This window comes from Uloborus diversus, chromosome 1, assembly GCF_026930045.1.
Source record: "Uloborus diversus isolate 005 chromosome 1, Udiv.v.3.1, whole genome shotgun sequence".
NCBI classification, from domain to species: Eukaryota; Metazoa; Arthropoda; class Arachnida; order Araneae; family Uloboridae; genus Uloborus; species Uloborus diversus.
This window is the reverse complement of record NC_072731.1, coordinates 101,383,260-101,407,638: the sequence shown is the minus strand read 5'-3', so window position 1 is coordinate 101,407,638 and position 24,379 is coordinate 101,383,260. Positions and strand designations below refer to the sequence as shown.

Sequence of the window (24,379 nt, the reverse complement as noted above, 5' to 3'; positions counted from 1 at the left end):
AAAAGCCAAGAGCAGATAAGCATGCAGCGTAAAAGATAAAAACAGCGGATTAGCCAAACACCAATGAGAAAATTATAAACCGATCAGGAACCAATAGGAATGCAAGCAAAGGCCAAGAGCTTTCTCTTAGGTACGAAACCCAGAAAGAAAGAATTCAGTTGGACAAAGATTAAGCGGAAGCTTAAACAAAAAGAAAAGAAAATGTCCGTAACCGTGAACCGCAAGAAAGGAAAAGCTGAATGGAAAAAAATATAAAATAAAAATAAACACCATGAAATAAAATAAACAGAAACAAAAATATTCGAAAAAAGGAAAAATAAAGATAAATAGAAGAAAATTGGGGGGGGGGGATGTGAACAAGACAAAAAAGGTAAAAAATAAACAAAGGAAAAGATAGACAAAAATGAATGGGAAAAAAGGGCAGATGGGAAAAGGACAGTATTAAAGATATGGGAGCCAAATGTTGGAAAAAAATGGAACTGCTTTAAGATCATTAACTAAGTTAAAACTGTTCCTCAAAATATGAAAAGATTTCCAAAAGTCAAGGTCTGATGAATTGAGGCATTTTTGGATAATCTGTTAAGAGTTAAAATCAAATTTTTTGAACGTTGTTTGTCTTACTTTACTGTTCAGCACAAAGGTATTTATTTATCTTATTTATCTTAGAAACCTTATTATTTTAATTTTTCACAATGTGTGTTATTTTTTTTCCCTACAAATTGATTTCAAAATGAAGTTACAAAATGACATATTTCATTTTTTATCAGAACTGAAGCACCTTTCATATCGATAAAATGAGTAGCAAATCGGTTCAAACAAGATTTTAAAGTTTTAATTTTAATTTATGAGTGGTACCCATTTTTACTCTGACTTTATGATAAAAGTTGCATTCTTAGATCAGGTTCAGCACAAAATATGTGGTGACATTCAATTTTGTCAACAGATGAGTTGAGAACACAAATTTAGCTGCAAATAGTAAAAGTTCCAACAAGGAATTTCGTGACAATTGAGAATATTCATCTTTTAAATTATACCAGTATTTCACTGAATTGCATCATTTTAAATTTCTGGTACAAATAAGGATCAAATGCTACTTTAATTAAAGATTTGTATTCTAGAGTCTTGACAAAGTTGAATGGATTTTTGATTCACTACTGATATTTATTCATTTGAACAGTGATGTTGCAGTTCTACAGTTCTAGTTCATGGAAAAAAACAAATTCTTGCCGTGTAATAACTTAGAAATTGCACTTTTATAGCTGTGAAAACTTTATTACTTTTTCAACTATGATTTATGCTTTTCTTTTTTTTTAAATAAATTGGAATACACTAGTTTGGCCAGTCATAATCGCTTAGTTATGGGCGTACTAAAAACTAGTAATGGTCATGCTAGCTGAATTTGATTATTTTCAGAAAACACACAAAATAACATATTCAACAATATTAAAACACTTATTTTTCTTACAATGTTATCAAATTAAGAAAATCTTGACTTACCAATTTGAAAAACATTAAAATTAAAAAAATGGATAACTGATAAGTCGCTTTGAAAGGTTTGTCTGCACAGCAACAAAAGAAAATGAATAAATAAAATTAATAAAACTGTTCTACTGTAGCAGTTTTATTTCTTGTTTGCCAATTTCAGCCAATGTTTATGATCAATCCTAAATAATTATTCTGAGTAAGAAAGGTCAAAAAATTTATTATGGTCACATATGCCCGTAACTAAAATACTTGTGTTTAATTGACTAGTTATGGGCACATTAGCTTGGAAGGATCATAAGTATCGTAATTAATGGCAAAGATAAACCTATATGGTGGAAGAAAAGCTAAAGATTGAGTTTGTACCAATGAAACTGTGATCAGATAAAAAAATAAAAATATATATAAAAAAAAGCTAAGTTAGGTCTTTGAAAAACCTTTTGAACACTGAAATGCTAAGAAAATTCGATATTGGTGACCAAGAAGCATTATTACTTTAGATGAAAGCTTATGTTTTGAAAAAATATGGTGAAATGTTCTTGAAAGATGCCATTTTGAGAATCCACTGATAGTGTTCCAAGAATATTGATTATAAACTTGATATTGACAATGTAAAACAAACCTGTGCGTTACTGGTTGTGCATAGGCGGATTTAGGACCGAGTTCTTGGGGGGGGGGCAGGATTTTTTTTTTATTTTTTTCCTTTTTGTGAGCAGCATTTTAATTTGCCCCCCTCCTCCATGTTTTAGTTTGTCTCTGGTGATGCATAAGGCCATGCTTTACCTTTTTCATGTGTGTTTTTCATTAATGGTGTGTTTTCATGCTGTCCTTTTTTAATTGACCTTAAGAGAGGTGACTGGTATCAAAAGAGCGACTCAGGGCTTTTAAGTGGAATATAGAATATGTTCAATTTTAGGGGGTCCGGGGGTTTCTCCCCCGGAGGAAATTTTATAAAATGGATACAAAATTCTGCATTTTTAAGCCTTATAAGGGTTAATTGGACAGACAAAAATCTCGTGGAAAAAATAGACAAATATTTTTTTTTTAAAGTTTCATGATTTAAATGTGCTTTGTGATGTAAGTTAATACTTTAAAAGAAATGCTGTACAGATTTAGAAAATATGTAACATGAGAGTAACATACTACTTATTAGAACAATTCATAATTTATACACTTGATAAGAAATAGAAGCACACTTTGCTTAGGAGTTTCAAAGACTTGTCTAATTATTTTCAAGGTTTGGTTGGTTAGATTGGATGTTTTGGCACAAGAGCCCTAGTAGACTATACTTCGTCAATTCTTTCAAAGAATTTTAGAAGATTTAATAATTTAAGGCACCTCATTTGCACTTTCCAGTCTCTGAAATTGAGTACTAGATTATACAGTTGTACAGTATTATTCAAACTTTAAGTTTAAAAGAAAAAATAAACAAAAGAATTCTCTCATTACAACAACCTTTTTTTAAATTATAAGCAGTGCAGAAAACGAAAAGAAATGGAAGTAGTGTATCATTTTTTCTGGGCTAAACAGATTAACAATATGCAGTAGAAGCATGATAAAAGCAATCAATACAGAAGAATTTCCAAAATACTTCATTTGGGATTAAATAAATAGCAAGATATGAAACATGTGAGTCACAAAAATTTATTTCAAGTAATATGTTACCAACGAAAGAACCATGATTTTTACACTTTTGATGCAGGATGTAGCAAGGAGCTGAATTTGACATATTTTGGCATTCATCCCCCTAGCATTTGTTAGAAATTTTAAAATTTGAGGTTTGTAGCCACGCGTTTCCAAATATTCAAGGTTTTCAAGCACTTGAAAATAAAATTAGTTTTTTCCAAGCACTTACCATTTTTCAAGGAACAAATCATGCAATTTTTTTGCGAGTTATGGACCCACTTCAAAGCAGTAGCCCGAAGCTATAGCTTGTTTATCTTATAGGCAAATCCGGCCCTATATGTAATTCACTCTTACCTGCAGATTTTTGTAATTTTTACGAACATTCGTCAGTTTTTACGGTTAAAATATTTTTACAATTTTACCAATAAGAATGTGTGAATTCCAGAAGGTTCTTCAAAATCTTTCGTCTGTAACAACACAAAATATCTAATTTTTGAAATCACGCAAATTGAAAATAAACATTCTGAAAATAAAGAAAACAAATCATAACAAGTAGATCATTCTATTAGCGCAAATGGGAAGGGGGGTTCCCTTTGTTTTAGGTTCTAATTTTAAAATAATCATCAATTATTATAAGTGTTGCAGCTGAATGCATAGCTCCTTTAGCCTACATTTTCATTTATATACTTGCCCAAATGGTTTTCAGTTCAAAATAGTGAATATAGGCATATTTTCAGCACCCCAGTGAAAGCTTTACTATTTGTATTTAATGTTTTTTTTTTTCTTTTCTCCCTCCTATTCTCTTCATTTTCATTGAACTATTCAAAAAAGAAAAAAATGATTTTTTTTGTTTTAAGATTTTGAAAGATGTGTTGTTACTATTTTAAGTTCTCCCAAAACTGGGGGGGCATTGCCCCTATGCCCCCCTTCTATAAATCCACCCATGCCCTTCTGAACTAGTCAAAGAAAAAAAAATAATGATTTAAAAAAAAAAAATTTGAAAATGTGTTGTTACTACATAAAGTCCTCCCAGAACTGGGGGGGCATTGCCCCCTCTGCCCCCCCCATAAATCCGCCCATGTGGTTGTGTTCCCATTACTACCCTATGCCATTTACCCTATGTGCTTAAACTAAAATATTGTTACAGGCGAAAGCAAAGTGCAATTCAAAATAGTTGGAATGACGAATAAGATTTCATTTTATGGAGCTGATGATTTGAAAGAAATTTTACTTCTTTTAAAAAGCAAAGGTACTTCCACCAAACTATCAGAATGCCGCCCAGGAAAAGTTATCCTCTATTTACAGGCAAGTACACAATGTTTGCATGTTAATACAGATTATTAGTGCTTTGTGTGATATTACCTCAAGTTATTTGTATATATGACCTTAAGTAAGCCTGAGATTACAAGTGTTTCTTAAATAAAAATATTTTGATATACAACCACCTCTCTCTAATCTGCAATGCTTGAAATCAAATGTTTTGCAAGTTATAGTTGTTTGTGGATTATAGAGCGTTTTTCTTTAGTCTTTTTAGTTCATTGAAATTTTCTAAAAAATTTATATTGCTATAAAAATCATAGAAATCACAGAAACAGTTACGAAGTAAAATGATTTACTGTCATCTTGATTTTAATTTTTATACAAAATTATCAATTTTAATATTAACTTAACTATTAGTATGTAAAAGGGTAGAGAAAATATTGCAATATTAAATCATACAAAATTGCAGTGAACTGCAGGCACAGGTTTCAGGGTTACAAGGAACCTCTTTTTCAATGCAAAAGAGGTAAGCTTATGGATAAAAAGACATCTGACAAAAGCAACAAGGCAAAATAACCGCAAACCACTTAAAATTTAAAAATAGTGGATTAACCGACAACCAACAAGAAAATTATAAACCAATAAATACTGTGGGATTGCAAAGAATGTTTGAATACTTTCTCACAGTTATAAAAGATATGCAAGAAAGATAAAGCTTAAGAAAGAACAAATTGATTTTAAATTAATTACTTTCATTCTACTGAGGGCAGAATCATTTACATCAACATGATTTACATTACATTGGTCTACCAACTTCACTTCTATTTTAATTATTTTTGCAAAAAACAAAATAAGTAAATCAGTGGTGTACCTAGCATGGGTGACACCCGGTGCAGTAATTTGTAGCGTAAACCCCCCTCTCCCTACAAACGCAAAAAAAAAAAAGGTTATAATATTACAAATTTTAGAAAGAACAATGTTTGTGTAAAAACGAATTTTTAAGTGGGATGATGTACAACACACAAATAAAAACTATGAATGCCCCGTTATGTGCATGTATCTTAAACACAGGGAAAGATAATGGAGTTCAGTTTTTGGTATAAGGGGAAGTCACTACTAGGTCTAAGTACTGACAATATGAAACTAATCCTGAGTATTCACTCCATGACGTGGACTGCAATGAGGGAGATCCAAGGGTTCCCCCCCCCCCCCCGGAAAATTTTCAAATTTGTAGTCTTAAAATGCATTTTTGCTTCATATTTTTCAAAACTTGCAATTCCACGTTGGGTTCCCCCCCCCCCCACCGAAGGGTGACACTCAGGGCAGATCGCTCCCCTCTCCTCCCCCCCCTTCCCTTGTACGTCGCTACTGAGTAAATAATAATGTAGAATTTTATGAATGAATTTTGCACTGAAGGTGCTTCACACCAAACTGATTCTACATGATTAAGGTGAAAAAACAACGTAAATAAAGCACAAATATTCGAGAAAATGCAGCATATAGCTATTTCAAGGCTACAATGGAGCCTCTTCATCAGTGCAAAAAGCTCATTAACACAACCAGAAGTTGCGAGAGAACTGACAAAAAAAAAAAAAAAAACAGGTGGACACCGGTATTTATACCAAAGAGAGCCAACCAATAAGAATACAGGAACATGACAACAAACAACCAATCAGCGAACAGCATGTACGCTCCGGGCTCAAAGCAAGGCAAGAGACAACCAATCAGAAGCCAGGAGACAAAAAGAGTGCGAGACACCAAAGAAACAGGAAAGGCAATTATAGAAATTGCTTCCAAATATCATGAAAAAATGGAGTGCTGGAAAAATCATTGACAAGAGAATGAGAATTTTTCCAAATATGGTAAGCTTCCCAGAAATCAAGGTCATAAACCGAAGAACATTTACAAATAATCTTTGCAGATGAAAAATCAAAACAGTGACCAGAAGTCCAGCAATGCTGAGCGATGGAAGAACGAGCAAGTTCTTTATGCTTAACATAGTTTTCGTGCTCTTTCAGACGGTGCTTGAGAGCACGTTTAGTCTGTCCAACGTAGCCAAGTCCACACTTGCAGGAGATGCTATAAATGCCCCAGTTGCTATGGCAATCTTTTACGTTGTTTTTTCACCTTAATCATATTGTAGCACAAAGCTTATATGATAATTTTTCATGATTCTACATGATATGATTATTTAAATGCACCTTTTATCATCAACTCAAAATGAAGTTGTAGTGGTAAGATGGTTTATTCTTTCGAATTTGTTAGAAAACAAACCACCAACTGAAACAAAAAAAACAAAATTAGGAAAAAATTTAGGCCGATCGTATTTTAAGTGTTTCCGCAAAACTCCAGGACGTCACAATGTTTGGTACCTACATGGAACTCAAAGAGAAAAAGTTTGACTTACCCCACAGTTGTAAATGAATAACAAAACTTCACACAGATTTGGCACATCACACATCTTTTATTTCCGACCATTATTTACATGAAGGGCTCGGGGGAGCTCCCGCGAATTCAACCACAGATTTTCTCCTTACATGAAATGAATTTAAAAAAGAATACAAAGTAGATTATTGCAAGACAGTCTATTGCAGGGATTTAAGATGTCCTAAGAGATGGGTCAGCTTCACATATGAAAAAAAATGACCTGAGTTGATGTTGCAGGAACAAAAAACGGAGTCAAACCAAAAAGAAAAACGGAGGAAGGATGCTTTACATTATACTTTAGCGGAACGAATGAAGTGATGCATCACTGGAACTGGGGACTATCACTGGCGATGAAAAAGGGAACCACATCTCCCCACGAAAATGGCGATGCCGGCGTCAGAAATTAACTTCAGATTCAGGTGCGCATACCGCTCATGTTTCGCACAGTATATCCAGATGCAGATGCCACCGTCATTAATTTGGAACGCAGAAAAAAACAAGGGGTGGAACTAAAAACTTCGAGATGTACATTCAATCTTCATTGTCGGAACAAAAAACGTGGACGTCGCCATTCTTTTTTTAATCTTGATTCTTGACTATCATATTGAGCAGAATTTACTAACTAATAGCTCATTTTAGGTCTTTGACACGGCTAATCAGCACCTGTATCGATAATTAAATCATCACACCATTTGTTTAACGGATGGATCAAGATACGTACTCCCCATCATTGTTAATTCGTGAGACGACCTTTCACAGGTCTAGCGTCCAAGCTCCTCAGAAAGCAGCATCACATGGTCACCGCTAGCACTCGACTAGACACGAAATTTTCCGAAAACATCCCAACTAAAAACCCACGCGGTCGTGCGAAAAGCAGATATTCATACGTGGCGTCACTTAGCGCAGCGAATGGGAACGCGGGAAAATGACATCACCGAACTAGGCCACGCCTATGGCCAATGAGCGAAAAAGGCGGGAGACAACACATCACGGGAGGAAGAAGGGAAAACATGGCCGCCGAAACTCGGAAACGACGCCATTAAATAAAAGAACAGAACACATGAAATAAAAACGCGAATCTAAGAAAATATATGTGATTACTATATCAAAGAAGTTTTATTATTTCATGTTAGTGTAAACAAATGTGATTTGTTGGAACTTTAGGAAAGTATTGAAAAAATATTTATCAATTCATATAAAATTAATATATATATATATATATATAATGTAAGAGCTTAAAATCACATTACTTCTTTATTATCCATTTCTTTCAACTTTGATACCTGCTAGCTTGCCTGGTTTCTTTGATAAAAGGGCTATTTAGCTGCATTCTATTGATCCTTTGCGGGAGAAACTAATACAGTAAAACCTTGCTACAACGATATTTTGGGGACCGAAGAAATATAGTGTTGTAGAGGGATATATTGTTATATCGAGGGCCTACATATGGGGGGGGTATATATGCGGTGTTTTTTATTTTGATGTTATAGTATATGCTAGGGGTTCTCAAACAGGGTGCCACGGCACCCTGGGTTGCGGTAGAAAGAGGTGAGGGGTGCCGCAAAGTGTTTGTGGTATCAATATATGTGTGAGGAGTTTCTACATTAATCCCTGAAGTTTCACTAGAATAGAAATAGTTGCTTACTGTTCTTGAAACCTAACTTATTTCGTTGACAAATTTTAAAAAAAAAATATCGTTGTGTGCTGTGATTTTCCCTGAAATTTGATAACCTAGAAAAGTAGATTGTAGTAAAACAGTACCATGGTTCGCCTTACCAGCACTCAGGTGTCCTTTAAATGTAACACTGGAGTATTTGGGAGGATGATCCGGTACTACATATATTGCACATATGTGCATGATCTGTGCGCAGGTTTGGGGAGAAAACCCCCTCAAAATAACAGCTTATTAATTGTTTAAGTAACAGAAATGAACTGGGGTGTCGTAAGAAAATTCTAACTCTAAAAAAAGTGCTATGAGTGAAAAAGTTTGAGGACCCTTGGTATATGCACTACCTAGGTATAAATGTATTTGGGTAATTCTCGAAAATCCTAACAATATTATTTTCCAGGAGCCTAACACAAGGATTGTTTGGCCTCGATTTTTTTTTTCTTTTTTTTTTAATAGTTAGAAATAACTTTTCCGGTGCTATTCCATTCCTATTAAAACAGTAATTCATTTATTTTTTCCTACAAAAACTTTTGAAATACCAGAAAGCCACTCTTTTGACGTGTCCTCATTCATTTCTAAAATATACTTAAATTATTTTAAAACGTTATATTAACATTCCACAAATTTAATTTGTAGTACTAAATTAAGCATACTTAAAGGTGAAAATTAACATCCTTGAACTAAATTTCATCTCAATTTTTTGAATAATCAAGGTACGTCATTTTAAAGTTTGTCCTCAGGTTTCATGTCATTCTCCTGTCTTAGGAACAAGTTCAATTATTATGGATCAGGACCCAATACAGATAGATTTTACTACCATTTTTGGTACCTTCACGAAAATCTTATTTTAAAATCGGTACTTTCACAAAAATCAAGTGATAAAATCAGCAGGTTCACAAACTAATTTTGAAAATCGGCACAGTCACAAAACAATATTAAAAAATCAAAAATTTCACGAAAATCCGGATTTTAAAATAGAAAACTTGCTTTTCTGTTTATAACAGGGCTTACTTATAAAAAAAGTGCTAAGATAATTTATATGAAAAATACATAGGTAGCAAATTTTTTTTTAGTATTTTAACTCATTTTTAGTTGCTTTTCGCTAATTGCATTTTTGCAATCTTTTAGCATCAGTTTGGGGGAGGGGGGGGGGGCAATTTTCTGATTTCCTGAATTGTACATAGTACAAAGCCTTTAGCTATTTTTCCTACCTCGTAGGTTCTTAACTCCCCCCCCCCCAAAAAAAAACTGTTAGAAATAATACTAGATGACACTTGCACTTTTCGAGCTAACGTTTAAGTTGCTCTAATTTTCTTTTGCAAAAATTAGAATATGCCTTTAAAAAATCTCAAAATTAATGCTTTGAAAAAAAAAAAGACTTTCACAAAAATAGGTAGTGAGAAAAAATTCCTGGATTGGCCCCTGTAGATTTAAAATAGGAATTTTTAATTTGTTGTGCTACAACCCTGTTTATTGTCACCATTTTGTTGAATTCCTAGATCATTTTGTTAATATGATTTTTCTGCTGTTCTTACTAAAACTTTGAAGTTCAAAAATGGGTACATAACATTTTTAATAATTCTTACAGATGAAAAGGAATAAGTATACAATTAGCAGTAAGTCTTCTCGTGTCAGAACAACAGAAAAAAAGGGCAACAGTTGATAAAATAGACTATTCTTCATTATTTGAAAACAAAATTATCGTAATAAAGGGGGTTGAAAATTTAAAAAATATATAGTTTTACGGGGGTTTATTGCTGTAGAGACTATCGCAATATTGAGAGGAGGATATCACATTAATTCCTATGCAAGTTCACCGGGACCAAGACCCCGAAATATTATCGTAGTAGAGGGAATATTGTTGTATCGGAGAGCGTTGTAGCAAGGTTTTACTGTAATGTTGGTGAAAAGAATTGAAAGAAACTTTTTAGCAATGGAATTGTACTTGTTATTACATATATGGAAAGGTTGCTTCAAACATTCTTGTAAACCCCAAGCCCCTTACCCTGCTAAAAAAAAAGTGCATGTATGAGAAATACAGTGAGAAACACCTTATATTAAGACTTAAATTTTAAAAGAGAGAAAATAAAAACTTATAACACTTGGTTAAATCATAAAAGAAATGTGATTTCTCACGTTTATTAATTTACATCACAAAGGGATCAATCCATACAGATTCGACGGATGAGTGCGCTCGACCATCTCTGATTTTTTTGAAACTCATATCTCTAAAAGCTGCGCATGAAAGATGTTTCAAACCACTTTTATTTTTTCGCTAAACTGGACCTTTGATTTTTTAGAGGTCATCAAAGATGATTTTCGTAGTTGAAAATGGATTTTTTAGACCTTTGCTTTTTGGCCAAAATCTATTTGAATTACATTTATGGCAGTTAATATTACACATTGATGTTAAAGTGCATAAGATAATAGTCTTATATGCTGAGTTAGGTGACTGTAACTTAAAATAGTGGCAACAGGTTAAAGTTGAAGGTCAAATGTCAAAACTTGACTCATTTCAAAGGGGGATAACTCGCGTATGGGACAGAAACACAAAATAAAATATGGTAAAAACAAATCACTGGAACCACGCTAATACAAATATGTAACTGTTACTGCATGTTTGTTTGCCCATTATTGATTTCAGCCCCTCAAAAATCTGAAAAATGACATTTTTAGACCCCTGTAAACCAATAGGGGATGGAATTAAAAATAAAATTTTGTGGCCAATTGAATATTCTATTCAAGTACTATACATGTTATATATATTGTTTTGTGTATTTGGTTTGTAAGAAATATACAGGTCTTTGAAATTGAATGATTTTGCTAGTTAATTCACACATTAAAACAAATAAAAAAAGTGAAAACTTCATTGCACTTTCTTAAATTACATATATTGTGCTCTATGTAATACATTATACTGAAAAAACATATTGTAAGTATAAAAATAATTATTTTAATTTGATAACTTAGAAATATTTGGACATGGACGAGTAGTTCATACTTGATTGACAGCTTAAGTAGTTAATTTATAGACTATACTGATAATCTGCACACATAAATTTTCAATACATACAAACACATGCTCTGTACATTAATTTATCTTAATTACCTTAAACATATGGAAAAACATTATACATACAAAATTTTAAAAAGTGCGTTTTTTATTTCTTGTTTGTTAAAAGCAAATGTGGTTTTAAACATCTTTACATCTTTCATATGCAGCTTTTAGGCATATGAGTTTTTAAAAAATTAAAAATGGTCGAGTGCGCCCATTCGTTGAACCTGTATGGATTGAACCAAAGACTTTTTTTTTAATATTTTTTTAATTATGTTTATTTAGTAATAGACAGTGTAATTACCTTACAGCGAATGCCAATACAACGAAATTTTCGTTCCAGCGAAATATATTTTCAGTCCCAATTTAATTTCCAAGACATTTGCTTGTATAAAATTACAACAATTACAACCCTTTACAATAAACAAAATTTGAGGTCCCTTGGAGTTAGTTATAATGGAATTTCCCTGTAGTTGGTACCTATTTCTGGAGCTAACTTTTTAATCTTATTTAATATATATCATGAGCAAAAAATATACAATATGCTACTATAAACCAATGTTAGTTAAATAAAAGATATCAATGACTTAAGTCATCAATTTCAAGATTTTTTGTTTTGTTATAGGGAGAGGCTGTGAGAATTGCAAGACAGAGTCTTGATATTCAACGTTTTGATGATTTAAGTGATCTTCTAAAGCAGCAGAAGTACATTCCACCTAATACTGATGTTTGCATCCACCACAAGCCATTTTTTCATGAGCTGTGGAAATTGCCACCCACGGAAAATACTACTTTATAAACTAAGATTATTTTTGATAAAACTATTCTAATTTGTTGTCCATTTATGTACATACCATTTATGTGTGTTAGTAAATTGTTTTATGTAATGAGATGTGTTGATTTCAAATGTTTTCTTTTCTATCTTTCATTTGCTTGTACAGTGTACTTGAACATAAATTGATAGAGTACATATATGATTTATAAAAAATATTTTTTTTCCATCGTGATACACATAAAAATTATTCCAAAGTTATTAAAAGTTGATTTTAAGTTTTTTCTTTGAAATGTTTTAAATTCTAACACAGTGGAACTCCAGCTGTCCAAATCAATTGGGACCCCATTCATATAATCAAGAATTTGGATAATTAGATTTTTTATGAAAAAAGATTCTAATTAATCAATAAAATACTTATGTTCAAAATGAGGAGAAAAAAAGCTATTTTTAAAGAAAGAGATTTTAATTAACTGAAGGGAAAGGTAACATTTTTCATGCTAAGTGCTGTACATTTGAAATGTATGTACTATAGTACTGCAAGTAAATGTCATTGCTTGCTAAACATCTCAAAGTCAAGTTTGTCCGATTTCACGAAGGGAAGGATAATAACGTGGGTAAGACACAATCATTATTTTGCAAATTGCAGTAAGTTTCTGTCTTTTTTTTCTTAACTTCTGGAAGCGAATTGGATAATCAGCGATTTGGATAGTTGGGGCTCTACTGTACTTCCACAACTTTGTTGTTTTATTATCATCTTTTCATTGTACCTATACCACTGTTTTCCAAATAAAATCAATATAAAACAAAGTGTTTTTTATTTCATACGTTAAATCTTGTGTCTTGACTTGCCTCAGTTATTTGACAATTTCAGAGGTTATAAGTTGAGAAAGATAACTATATGAGGCTAAATCATTTAGACCTATTAGTTTCACCTCATTTTTATTGAATCCTTTGGAAAAGTTAATGGATACGCACATTAGAGAGAGGAGACTGTTGAAAGTCTCTCCTCTCTATCTCAACATACCTATCAACCTGGCAGATCTACTGAAACTGCCTTGTATAGTCTTTTCTTTATATTGGAGAAGTCATTTAAAGACAAGGAAAAACTTCGCTGCCTTCCTCAAACCTGTCCCTGTAATTACTATCCTGAGAGGCGGGATGGAAAGGCGTTGATGTAATTATTATTAACTGGTTTGAAAATCTGTTACATTACAGGTTAGTTAATGCCGCTCGCTGTGATGTAGATCTAACTGTTCTTGGAAATGCTGCATACCCACATAGGGTGGTGTTCTCTCACCCATTACCTGTTGCCTGGTTGTCAATTCAGTGCTTGAAAGCATCACTTCTGTACCTTCTTGCATTGGCTTTGCAGATGATGTTGTGACCAGAAGCAAGTTCATCGACCTTCTCTCCACAATTTTACCACAAGGATTAAAGTGTGGAAAGATGGTGTCATTCTGAGGGTCTTGCTGTAAATCCTCATAGAACCACTATGGATGCTTTCACATGTAAGAGAAAAATCTAGGTGATAATATGAATTTCTTGGGACATACTCTCAGCTGTTCTGATGAAGTCAAGTATCTTGGAATCTACTTTGATTCCAAGATGAACTGAAAAAAGTATTTTACCTGTTATCTAGCTCATGCTAGTAAAGTCTTGGTCCTGCATGATAGCTATTGACAGAACCATGGGGGCTTAGTCCCAGGGCTTCCAACTGGATCTACAAGATTGTTCTTTGTCCCATTATTATGCACGGTTCCATTGTTTGGTGGTCAAGAACCAACCTAGACGTTGTATGAACTGAGCTTAGCAAGCTACAGAGGATGGTCTTCATAGACATGACTTAGTATTAGGATAATGCCTACTCCAGCGCAGGAACTGTTTTTAAGATTGTGTCCCCTTTATGTGCTGACTGAAGTTGAGGCTTTTTTCTACATGGAGTGCCTGAAGCATTCAGGTCTTGGGAAGCCTTACTCTGGATATCTTTCTTGGAAGAATATTGATGAGGATGTACTTGGATTTATGCCATCCTGATGTGTCACATTATTTGCTTGAATCCAGGCTACAAGAGTTTTGACATTGGCTCTGACAGCTAAATGGCCTTAAACGCATTAAATAAGGTTGTAATGACATCCCACATTGTTTGGAAGTGCTATAATATGCTATGCACTTTTGCAAAGCTGAATAAAGTTACTCGTTGCTGGGTACCTGGACACTCAGGGATGAAGAGTATTGAAATAGCTAATCACCTTTGTTCGAGAACAGGGCCGGATTTAGCTTTTGACCCACTCCATGCTGAAGTATAAAATTGCACCCTTTTTAAAGACCTTGTCCCCTCAAAAGAATAAATAAATGATCTTTTTACAATTTTAGCAAACTCACGAAATATGTCTAGGCAAGTACTGTCCACCTCTGGCAAGTTGAGCTCCGCTGCCTGATCGATTAAAGGATTTCATTTGTTGAAATAGCGGTGATGAAAAACGGCTTAAGACTTTGCAGATTTAGTTTGCAGTGTTATTGCCCATTTGGCGAACAGTATAATTCATGTAAGAAATCGCAGGCGGTACAGGATTTTCTTGCCAATAAGACGGTTGCAATGGTAGCCTAACTCTGTGTCTAGCAATTCTTTCTGATTGCTCTCCATTGAAAGAAATGGACTTGCTCAAGGCCACAGCTCAACTTCTCAACGTAGTGTAAAAATGTAATAGTTTTTCATTTAAAATACTCCATTTTGTAAAACAGTTAACAGAAATAGTTTAGGTAATCTTTTCTACAAATTTTTTGTTCAGAGATTTTTCCATTCATTTAGAAAAAAAAATGCTAAACCGTTACCAAGTTACTTAGTTCAAAGACAATGAGGACAGAGAGAGACAGCGAATATAGCAATGGTTCTAAGAGGTTGCCATCACTACAATGTGAGCACACAAATAAGGAGAACTGTGCGATATATTTGTAATTAGCATTAAGTTTATATGTTACATATGCTTCTGAGATCAGTCTCAGTGCTTCTCAACCGGTGTGCCACGACAAGGTCCTTAGTGTGCCACGGTATTTTCGGAGTTGTAACATAAGGAATGACACCTATTTTACCTGCGCAAGAAATCACACATAATTTTCAGTTTCATCAATTGTGTGTTCCTAGTTTCATTAAATTAATACTAACAGTGGGAACATTTATTTTACCAACATGATTGTATGGGGAACGACCAGTTACGATGCAATGAATGAAGTGGTCAAAGTTCCAGTTCTAGACGATGTTATCAAGAGACTAATTAATGACATGACGAGGGACATTAAAAAGAATAATTGTTGAGCTATAAGTAGATGTTTTTTTTTTTTTTAATTTCAAGTTGATGAATCAACAGGTATAAAAGGGGCACTATTCTTGGTAATGTGGATGTTATTCAAGATCATTTTATTTTTTGCAAAGAACTTTCTCATCATGCAACTGGTGATGAAATATTCTGCATTGCAGCTAAATTAATAAAAAGCAACAGGATTCAGTGTTATAACTGCACACGCGCATGCAGTGATGAAACAGTTGCACAAATGGGTAATATCGAAGGGTTCATGTTGAATGCAAAAAATAAAAATCCAGGTGTTCAAATTGGTTTCCTCTATCGTGAAATTCACCTGGCAAACAATATGACATATGAGCTGAAGTTAGCCATAGTTGAGGCAGTAAAACCGTCAACTTCAAACAATTAAGACCACTTAATTCCCATATTTTCATTGTACTTTCGGAGGATGTGGGAGCATATCTTACTCCCTGCATTTTCACAGTTTTTTGAAAAGCAAGGTCCAGCCAAGGGTTTTTGAGTTGGGGGACAAGGTAAAAAATTTCTGACTTTTCACAACAAAACGAAGCATACCAGTTTATTATAAGACAAATATTTTCTGGGAAAACAAGCGTACGAGGCTGATCTTTTTTAGTATGTGTCTTAACGAACTGAATCAAAGAATTCATGGACATGGTCAGTACCATGTTCATATGTAAGCACAATTAAACAGATTCAAATCAAAAATTCAACAGTGGAGAAAGGAATTCGATCGTGACCCACTGGACATGTTTAAGTGGACCAACTATAGTTGGGGCAAACTTAGCCTGACAGCATTATGAAGTCTACGCAGATTCAAGTTACAGCATTATAATGCTGCAAGTTAGGTTTGCTCCAACTGTATGAAACCTATATACCTTGAAAGAAAAGCTTAAAATGGTGGGGAGAACCACCATGATTCACAACAAAGTTTAAGCACTACTTCAATTTGACTAGCATAAAACAATATGACTGGGTTCGTGATCCCTTGACGCATCGGCAAGAAACTTTCTTCACAAGAAAAATTTATTGAACTTAATAGCGACCGCTCCTTAAAACTAAGGTTGAGCGTCTTTGGACTTATATCGGCTGTTAGTAAAAAGAATATACTTAAAAATTTCTGATAACGTTATTCATGAGCGGTTACTATTATCATTATTCTTTGCATTGACCCTATTCATGGACAGCAAAACATTGCGGCTAGATCCTCGATTTAAAAATTTCCTGTAGCTCTTATCACCACAGGGCTGAATAAAAAGCGGCACTTCCCCTCAAGACAGGCATAACTTCTCAAGAAAAACCTAACTCAAGAATAAAGTAACTCAAGACAGTCGGGTTAAGTGAAAGTGTGGGACTTGCTGGTCCTAATAACCACTAAAATTCATGATGAACTTTAATTCAATTTCTAACGGAAACAAGGATGCCCCATATGCAAAATTGTAAGGAGAGGGAGCTCGGATATTTTCCTCATGGTTTAGTAGGATCATGGGTGCAAGACCTTCCGTCTCAGGACGGATTTCCGTCTTGGACAAATTTCCGAGACGGAGGTCGGGCCGGAAAGAAATTCGATGCCTTTCTTTCAGTTTTTACTTAAAAAAGAGAAATTGAGTGTTTGGAAAATATGCTTTAATTACTGGACCGTTCCATAACCACTAATTTACATCGATATTCTCTCGGTTTTCCGCTATGGGCTTGTTTTGTTTGCAACGTGCTTTTGGAGGAGTGGCTTTTCGACTCGCGCCGTTTGACTTTTTTTAGGTATAGCTCTGTTATTTCCAACTCACTGCATTGCAGACCGATGAGTTACTCGCTATTCTCCCTGTTTTTTCGAAATAATTGGCTCTAATTGAAAATTTAGCCTTTTATCATTCTATTTTTGATCATTCTTTCGTTTTTTTCATTTGCGTTTTTTTTTTTTTTTTTTTTGCAAACTTTACACGCATAAATGAAAATTATGTACACCCTTAAAATGTCTTAAAGAGCTGAATCTGAATCACCGATTGAGAGTGATTGCTGACAAGATGAAATGTTTTCGCCATATCAAAGGGCGTCCACATACCAGGTAAAACGGAAACTATCAAGGATTTTGAATATTTCAATGGAAATGGGAATTTTGGAAATAATCGAGGGGAAATTTCAAGCTGGTTGGAAACACCGATGGGCAACCGTTCCTGCATTTTTGACAAAGACTTTAGCAATCACTAAATTCCAATGTCAGTAGTATATCTTTGTTGAATTCTGAAACAGGAAATCTCCAATTAACTCGTATCGGCTCCAATTCATTTCCGGTATGGATGACCTCAGTTGACTTGATGCATCCAAGAACCGTGATTTTATTATATGCATGGTTTGTTGAGCGTTGAAGATATTGTCTCTTCATCTCGTTCTGTTTAAGTTTTACGGTTCAGTTCAGTTTTCGAGCATTTAGCGTTCATCAGTTATAGGGATAGGGGGGATAAAGTAAAGAAAAGCGGACACAATAACGCAAATTAAGTTTTTAACATTTAACTGTGATATTGGAAAATCATTGAAGCAATAAAGAAATGGATGTGGTTTAACGAGTTTCGCATATGATAATTTTACTCAAAAGGATGATTAGGTTGGGTAGTGATGACGAAGGACAGGAAATGTCTACAAAAATAGATGTATAAAAGGGTTTTAGTGAGATTACTGCAAAGAAAATTTCCATCATAAGTAGGATTTTTTTCTAATTAATATGTGAGAAAGAGTTGGTATATGATAGAAAGTAATGCTTTAGCTATGGTTAAAGATTATAAATGCTTCTAAAATGTTCCATTATCGGCTTAGTCATTTTCTTTTTTGGAGTGGGGTAGGATTTAAATAATAATAGATTAGAGAAGAGTTGTTTGTTGAATTTCAAAAATGGTTAAGAGGATGTAAATAATGAAAAATAATTATAATGTAAGTGGATTGAGGTTAATGTATTCTTTTGAAGGTCTTGGTGAATTGTATAAAAACCCGTGGAACGCGTATTTCGATAGCTACAACCTCCCTCTCTCCTCGGCACCAAACAGCCAACTTCTAAGTTATTATGAACCCCAATACTCGTTCGTAAAGTTTTTAAATAATTTTATGACTTTTCTTCTAAGTGGGAGATTTTTTTTAAACTTGTATTTATTTCTATGACATTTAAAAGCATAGATATTTTCTTTTAGTAAAACGATCCATCGACCGACTACAGGATGAAGAAGATTGGGAACCCAGTCAACGGTTTGAACCGAGTACATCATCATCACGTGAGTCTTAGTGTTTTATTTCTGTATGTAAATAGGAGACTTTTTTTTTTCATAACAAAAATCTATTCTAATTTTTTTTTTTTTTAAAAAGCTTATGCCCACATTTTTTCCGTGCTAAAAAAAAGGAAACGAAATCAAGAATCAATTGATTATGAAGATGAGGGATATCAGCAAATTGAAGAAAAACGTAAACCGAGTGCTGAAGTAGGAGATAGGATTGTTGTAGGTAATACAAAATTTAGAATTTTTGTTTTTCAAACTATTAAACAGTTAATGATTTTAAAATATGTTTTTCGGTTTTTTGTAAATTAGTGTTTTTTTTTATTTAAAAGCTCACACCGAAACAAAAGGATCGGACGCACGAAAGGATGTGGAAATTGTTGAAGTGAAAAAACCCAATTTTGATTTTGACCTGAGCAATGAACTCGAAGAAAGAGATGCAAAGCTGAAACCTTTCAGCATTAACCTCGGTAACAAAACTTCCGTCGAATTGAAGGAATACAGAAATGTGTTTTACTTCGGATTTTCTCGACACAATGATCTTGGTGGAGTAAAAAATAGATTTAATATTGAGTTAAATCAATTAAATATTGTCCTGAAAGCATTAGAGATGGTTAAGGGATACGCAAGAGAAAACGGGATACGAGTTTAAAACGAATTGAATATTCTTGGGGGAATTTTAAAAAATGATTTAAAGTAACTTAAAATGGAAAGGAGGGGGAAATAGGAAATGTTTTTGTATTCTTCAAATTAATGTTTTTGTTTGTCGCAGCTATGGACTTTTGCATTTAGTAATAACAATGGTGGAATTTATTTTACAAGATAGAGCATTTCGCGGGTATGTACGCTCATTTCGTTCTCAAATTCATGAGCTTGATATATATCGTGTGTATGAAATAAGTAAAACAAAAATTTTTGATTTATTAAATGTTTCTAATATTTTGAGATTACGATTTTTTATTTGCTTTAATATTATAATTAGCAAAATAGTGGAAAACAAAGAAGTGACGAATAATTTTTATTTTTGTAGTAGCATAAAAAGGATTATTTTCACAGGACAAATAAATACCGCTATTGATGAATGCTTTATTACTATAATAGAAAAAATTGAAAATTTTTTAAGAAATGGTTCTGGATGGGTTATTAAAGAAGTTGAATACATTGATGTCCTCATCGGTAGATATAACCCCCCAAGGGGTGGTTGCTCAAATGTAAATTTACCTCCAAAGTTAAGAAATAAAAAGTGTTTAATTAATATTAAATGTAGTGATAACAAATGCTTTTTATATGCCGTATTAGCTAAACTGTACCCTCAAGACATAAACCCTCAAAGAATTTCCCCACTATAAAAAGTATTTAAAGACTTTAAAACTAAAAGGTATTTCTTTCCCTATTCAAATAAATGACATTCCGAAGTTTGAATTATTAAATAATATTGGAATCAACGTACTTACTATTGAGGATGATGATAAAAAATTGGAAATATTTCCACTAAAAATAAATAAAGATTCAAAATTTAAAAGAAATGTAGATTTACTGTTTTATAAAAATCATTTTTTTTTTTTTTTGATTAAAAATTTCAACGCATTAATGAGAGGTAAGGATCGTAAAAATTTTTATTGTAAATCATGCATGATAGGTTTTTATCGAAAGGAAACATTTAATTTACACAAAAATTTGTGTTTGAATATTAAAAATGCTCAAAAAATTTCTATGCCTACTGATTTGAACTTAAAATTTTCTGATGTATCAAAAATGTTGTATCACCCGTTCTGTATTTTTGCTGACTTTGAATGTATTACTGAAAAAATATCCGGTGCGTTACCGAGCAGTGAAAAAAGTTTTACTGCTCACATAGAGAGTCATAAGCCTATAAGTTATGCTTTGTTAGCTACCAATTCACAAGATGAAGTAATATTTCATGAATATTATTGTGGTTTAAATTTTACTGAACAATTTATTGCAACATTAAAATACATCACAAATATTCTTCTAAAAAAATTACATTTTAACAGACCTATGATTGATGATGGAACTAAAATTCTATATTGGGAAAAATGTCATTTATGTGATAAAAAGTTTAAACCCGGTGAGATACGTGTGAGAAATCATGATCATCATAGTAGAAGAAACGTGAATAATATTCTTGGAATTGCTCACGTAAGTTGTAATTTGAATTATCGAATACAAAATTTTATTCCTGTAGTAATTCATAATTCTAGGAACTATGATACGCATTTAATTTTGAAATATTGGCCTAAAGATCTTATAAAAGATATTACGATTATCCCCATGAATATGGAGAAAATTACAGTTCTAACGTTAGACAATATTAAATTCATCGATAGTTATTTGTTTATGAATGCCTCATTGGATGCTTTAACAGAAAATTTAAAACAATCTGGTCATAAGTTTAAAATTTTTAATGATTTTTTTAAAAAGCATGCCCATCGGGAACTTTTGAAACGAAAAGGTGTTTTTCCATATTCTTATTTTGATTCTATTGAAAAATTGAATGATACTTGTCTACCACCATGAAGGCTTTTTTTAACACTCTAACTGGGGAGGAAATTGATGCGGAAGACTATTTACATGCACAAAATGTATTTAATAAATTTAACTGCAAAAATTTCAGTGATTATCTTGAGATCTATCAAAATAACGATGCCGTTCTTTTGTGTGAAAATTTTTTAAAATTTAGAAAAATGTCAATGGAGTCATACAATCTCGACCCCTGAGATTTATCAGCAGCGCGGACTTGACGTGGCATGCTGGGTTAAAATTAAGTAAAGTTGAGATAAAATTGTTAGGCAACGTTAATGATTACATTTGGTTTGAAAATCAGATGCGAGGAGGGGTTAATATTTTATCTAAGCGATATGCAATTGCTAACAACCCATACATCCCAGAGACGTATAATGCAGATAAACCTCACAGCTATATAGTTGCATTAGATGTGAACAATTTATATAGATATGTAATGAGTCAGCCGATGCCAGTAGGTGAATTTTATTGGTTAATACTAACAGAAGTTGAAAATTTTGATATAACAGAAAAATCTTTTGATGATGAAATTGGGTTTTTTATTGAATGTTCGCTGACATACCCCCATAATGTTCATGAAATCCATAATTGTTTACCTATGGCTCCTAGTCATATAGATATCACATTTGACATGTTGTCTCCCTACGCAAAAGAATTATGCGAAAAATTTAATTTGAAACATATATTTCCAACAAGAAAACTAACTCCTAATTTTTTTGATAAAAATAATTATGTAGTTCATTATATGAATTTAAAGTTTTATTTGGAACATGGTATTGTATTAAAAAAAATTCATAGAATTTTATCATTCAGACAGATAAAGTGGTTAGAAAAATACGTAAATTTTAATAATGAGAAACGTCAACAGGCTAAATCGGATTGCGAAAAATTATTTTTTAAAACAATGAACAACGCATTTTACGGGAAAACTTGTCAAAATGTACGAAAGCGAATCAATGTGAAGGCATCAGTAACAGAAGCTACTTGTGGAGCTAACATGGCTAGCCCACTTCTGGATTATTTTGAAATAGTTAATGATAATTTAGTCTTATTTAAAATGCGGAAAAAAACTCTCCGTTTGGACAAGCCCCTGTATATTGGCTTCTGTGTTTTGGAATTGGCGAAATATCGAGTTTACCATCTTTTTTTTGATTACTTTAAGAAATTTTATGGGCAAAAATGTCGCCTTCTTTACTCGGACACGGATTCACTTTTTTTACATTTATCCACATGTGATTATTACCGTGATATGCTTGATCCATATTTTTCAAAAATTTTAGATTGTTCAAATTTTAGCAAGGATCATTTTTTGTTTAATGAAACAAATAAGGGGAAACTAGGCTGTTTGAAAAATGAAATTTGTTCTCCCATACAAGAATTTGTCGGATTGAAATCAAAAATGTATGCCTTTAAATACGAGGATACGTCAAAAAAACGAGCTAAAGGTATAAAAACGTGCTGTTTAAAAAAAACTATTCATTTTGAAGATTATAAAAGAGTTTTATTTGAGCAAAACTTCGACAGATTATCTCAAAATTCTCTTATTTCTAAAAAACACGAACTTTTTACAATCATACAAAATAAAGTAGGTTTATCAGCATTTTATGATAAAAAATTCGTATTAGATAATGGCATCGATTTAAGATCATATGGTCACTTTAAAAATTCTAAGTAAACAAACAAAATAATCGAGGTCTCTTTTATAGATCAAGTGAAAGACACCAATTCGAAATACAACCACACCAGAAAAATAAATATAAATCGAAAACATTTTTCTCCTGACTTATTTAAAACTATAAAAAGAGATCCATATATGACGACAAAAGAAATGATTGACATATGTTTCAGTGGTTGGACAGCAGAAAATTAATTGAATGATGTAAAATGTATGTATTTTAATGTGTATTTTATTTTTTGAAAATGTATCTGTTTTTGTATGTATTTTATCTGAAACTTTTTTTTTTAAATATTACTGTAAAATGTAAAATAAAAAAGGCGGGTCCCCTACAAGGGGCCTGCAGTGGTTTTGGAGAGACTTTTTCTATTTTTAAAAATGAAAAACCTCTTTGAAACCACCGTAGGCCAGAATCACATACACGCAAGAAGATGCAACCAAGCATGAATACAGATGAAAAGAACACGACCTGAAAGTTTTGGTGCGTGAGCAGAATATTTAAGATCGGTTGATTCAAGAGAGAGAGAGAGACGGTTGAGTGCAGTCAAGTGAGTTTTTACTTTTTATTTTCTTTGAAAGTTATCCAAGAGAGAAGAAGGGAAAAGCATTTCGGCAGTGGGGGCGAAGTGAAACTCGGTTAAATGTACACTACTGAGAAGAATGAACTCTTCAATAATGAAGCAGATGCTCAAGAGAAGGAAAAGAGAAAAAAAAAATCATTTGATAATGATAAGTATTATTCCTTGGACTCTGTTGAATGTTTTTTTTATATATACGTTAAACATGCAGCATAGTTCAGGGATTAAATACTGTCAAAAACAACTTGGGATGCATTAGGGAGTTCTCAAATCACGGTAAGTTATTTTTCTATTGCTCTCAAACTGAATTGTCTTTTTTATGCATTTTGATAATAATATTTTTTTCTATTGCTCTCAAACTAAATTGCCTTTTCCATGCACAAAATAACAAAAAGCAAACAGTCTTTTTAAAAAAAAAAAAAAAAAAACATATATATATATTTATTAGTTTTACATTCATTGGTGTAATTCATGTAGCAATTCTTTAGCATGTAATAAACGAAAATAACAGATTTTGACTTCATAGTCTAGATACAATGTTTCATATTCTTTGTAAACATTTTTTGCATACAATAAAATATCTAAAAAGTTTAAAAACAGAGTTTTATCTAGATAAGATAAAGAAAAACAACAATCATTACATTTTTTGCGAAGCAATATCCCAAAACCAAGTGTTGGAGTTGAACTCTCTACTTTGTAAGAAAGTAGACTTGC

The 24,379-nt window shown here is 32.8% G+C and overlaps 2 protein-coding genes across 2 annotated transcripts in view; both read left to right on the top strand.

The window, feature by feature from the left end:
- The window catches only part of LOC129216666 (PMS1 protein homolog 1-like), a 97,721-nt gene extending 84,643 nt beyond the window's left edge, over positions 1-13,078 (top strand). The window contains exons 13-14 of the mRNA XM_054850916.1: positions 4,256-4,413; positions 12,145-13,078. Coding sequence (XP_054706891.1) covers positions 4,256-4,413; positions 12,145-12,318 — 332 coding nt within the window. The 3' untranslated portion in view covers positions 12,319-13,078. The remainder of the gene's footprint in view (positions 1-4,255; positions 4,414-12,144) is intronic.
- Positions 13,079-14,681: 1,603 nt separating this feature from the next.
- Positions 14,682-23,430, top strand: LOC129234112 (uncharacterized). Its single transcript, XM_054868006.1, has 5 exons — positions 14,682-14,689; positions 18,774-18,868; positions 18,960-19,094; positions 19,201-19,338; positions 23,119-23,430. Exons 1-5 carry the CDS (start codon positions 14,682-14,684, stop codon positions 23,280-23,282), a joined length of 540 nt encoding a protein of 179 aa, XP_054723981.1. The 3' UTR covers positions 23,283-23,430.
- The last annotated feature ends 949 nt before the right edge of the window (positions 23,431-24,379 follow it).